The sequence below is a fragment of the Tupaia chinensis genome, unplaced genomic scaffold, assembly GCF_000334495.1.
Source record: "Tupaia chinensis unplaced genomic scaffold, TupChi_1.0 Scaffold000238_1, whole genome shotgun sequence".
Taxonomy (NCBI): domain Eukaryota; kingdom Metazoa; phylum Chordata; class Mammalia; order Scandentia; family Tupaiidae; genus Tupaia; species Tupaia belangeri.
Genome location: NW_006159716.1, coordinates 2069343 through 2070404, shown reverse-complemented (window position 1 = coordinate 2070404; position 1062 = coordinate 2069343). Strand labels below are relative to the sequence as shown.

The 1062-nt window shown below is 59.5% G+C and overlaps 1 protein-coding gene across 1 annotated transcript in view; it reads right to left on the bottom strand.

Moving 5' to 3' along the window:
- Nucleotides 1-1062, bottom strand: part of CUNH6orf132 (chromosome unknown C6orf132 homolog) — a gene marked incomplete in the record, with an annotated part of 43777 nt that overhangs the window by 5219 nt on the left and 37496 nt on the right. The window contains 1 exon segment of the mRNA XM_027771882.1: nucleotides 1-175. Within this exon segment, the coding sequence (XP_027627683.1) occupies nucleotides 1-175 (175 nt within the window).

Here is a 1062-nt window from a genome sequence, read left to right as displayed (position 1 = left end):
AAAGGTGGAGGTGGAGGTGGGGACTCCCCTGGAGGTGGTGACATGTCCTGAGGTGGCCCCGGGGCTGGGCCTGGGGGAGGAGGGGGGATGAGCAGATCCTGGCCATAGTGTCCAGGCCTCAGGTCACCCACAGAGCTGTACAGCCGCAGGCTGCCGTTGACGAGAGAGCCGGTACCTGAAACAAGGGCGAGGCGGTGAGCAGCGGGCAGAGGGCGGGGCTCCTCGCCAGGCTCCGCCCACACAGGGGGGCCGTAGGCACCCAGGACAGTAAGTGCCCAGTTTCCTGCCTGTCCTCCTAAACACCCAGGGAGGGGACAGCAATGTCCCAGCCTCCTGAGCTCTCCCGACATGGCCCTCCTCCTTCTAGGGAATGGGCCCTGCCTGGCCCTGGCACGGCCTGTGGGGCCCATCTTAAGTGTCCTCCACTTGCCTTCCCAGGGTCCCCCTCTGCCATGCTCTGTCCTGCCCCATGCTGGGCCTTCCTTCCCCTCTGAGAGGGAGGATGGGGGCAGGAGAGGCCAGGGCATGACTCCCAGCTCCCTTCCTGCTGGGCTGCTGCCTATCGCCCACCACAGACGCAGCTCCTGCAGGGTGGCCCCTCTCCCCTGGGCCATGGCCGTCTGTGGCCCCTCACCAGGCTCACGCTCTTGAACATTGTCCCCGACCTTCCATGAATGTGCTCATCTGATCCCTACTGAGATACAAAGCCAGACGGCCAGGGTTCAAGTCCCACTTAATAGATGGGTGACCTTGGGCACTCTACCTAACCATGCTGAGTCTCGATTTCATCATCTAGCAAGTGGGCATAACGTCAGTGCGAACCTCGTGGGGACCTCAAAAAGTGCATAAAAAAATGGAATTAAGGTACGCACTCCTTTTGATGAAAAAACTGACACCCACACATAGTGTTTCCATGATGCATGTTTTCCACGAACTTATCGAAGACCTCCTTATACATGTAAAGGGCTTACCACGGTCCCAGGCCCACAGCAGGCACGTCATACGTGGTAACTACGTGGACTGCTACCACCTGTACTTACCTTTCAGACTACGGTGGTAGGG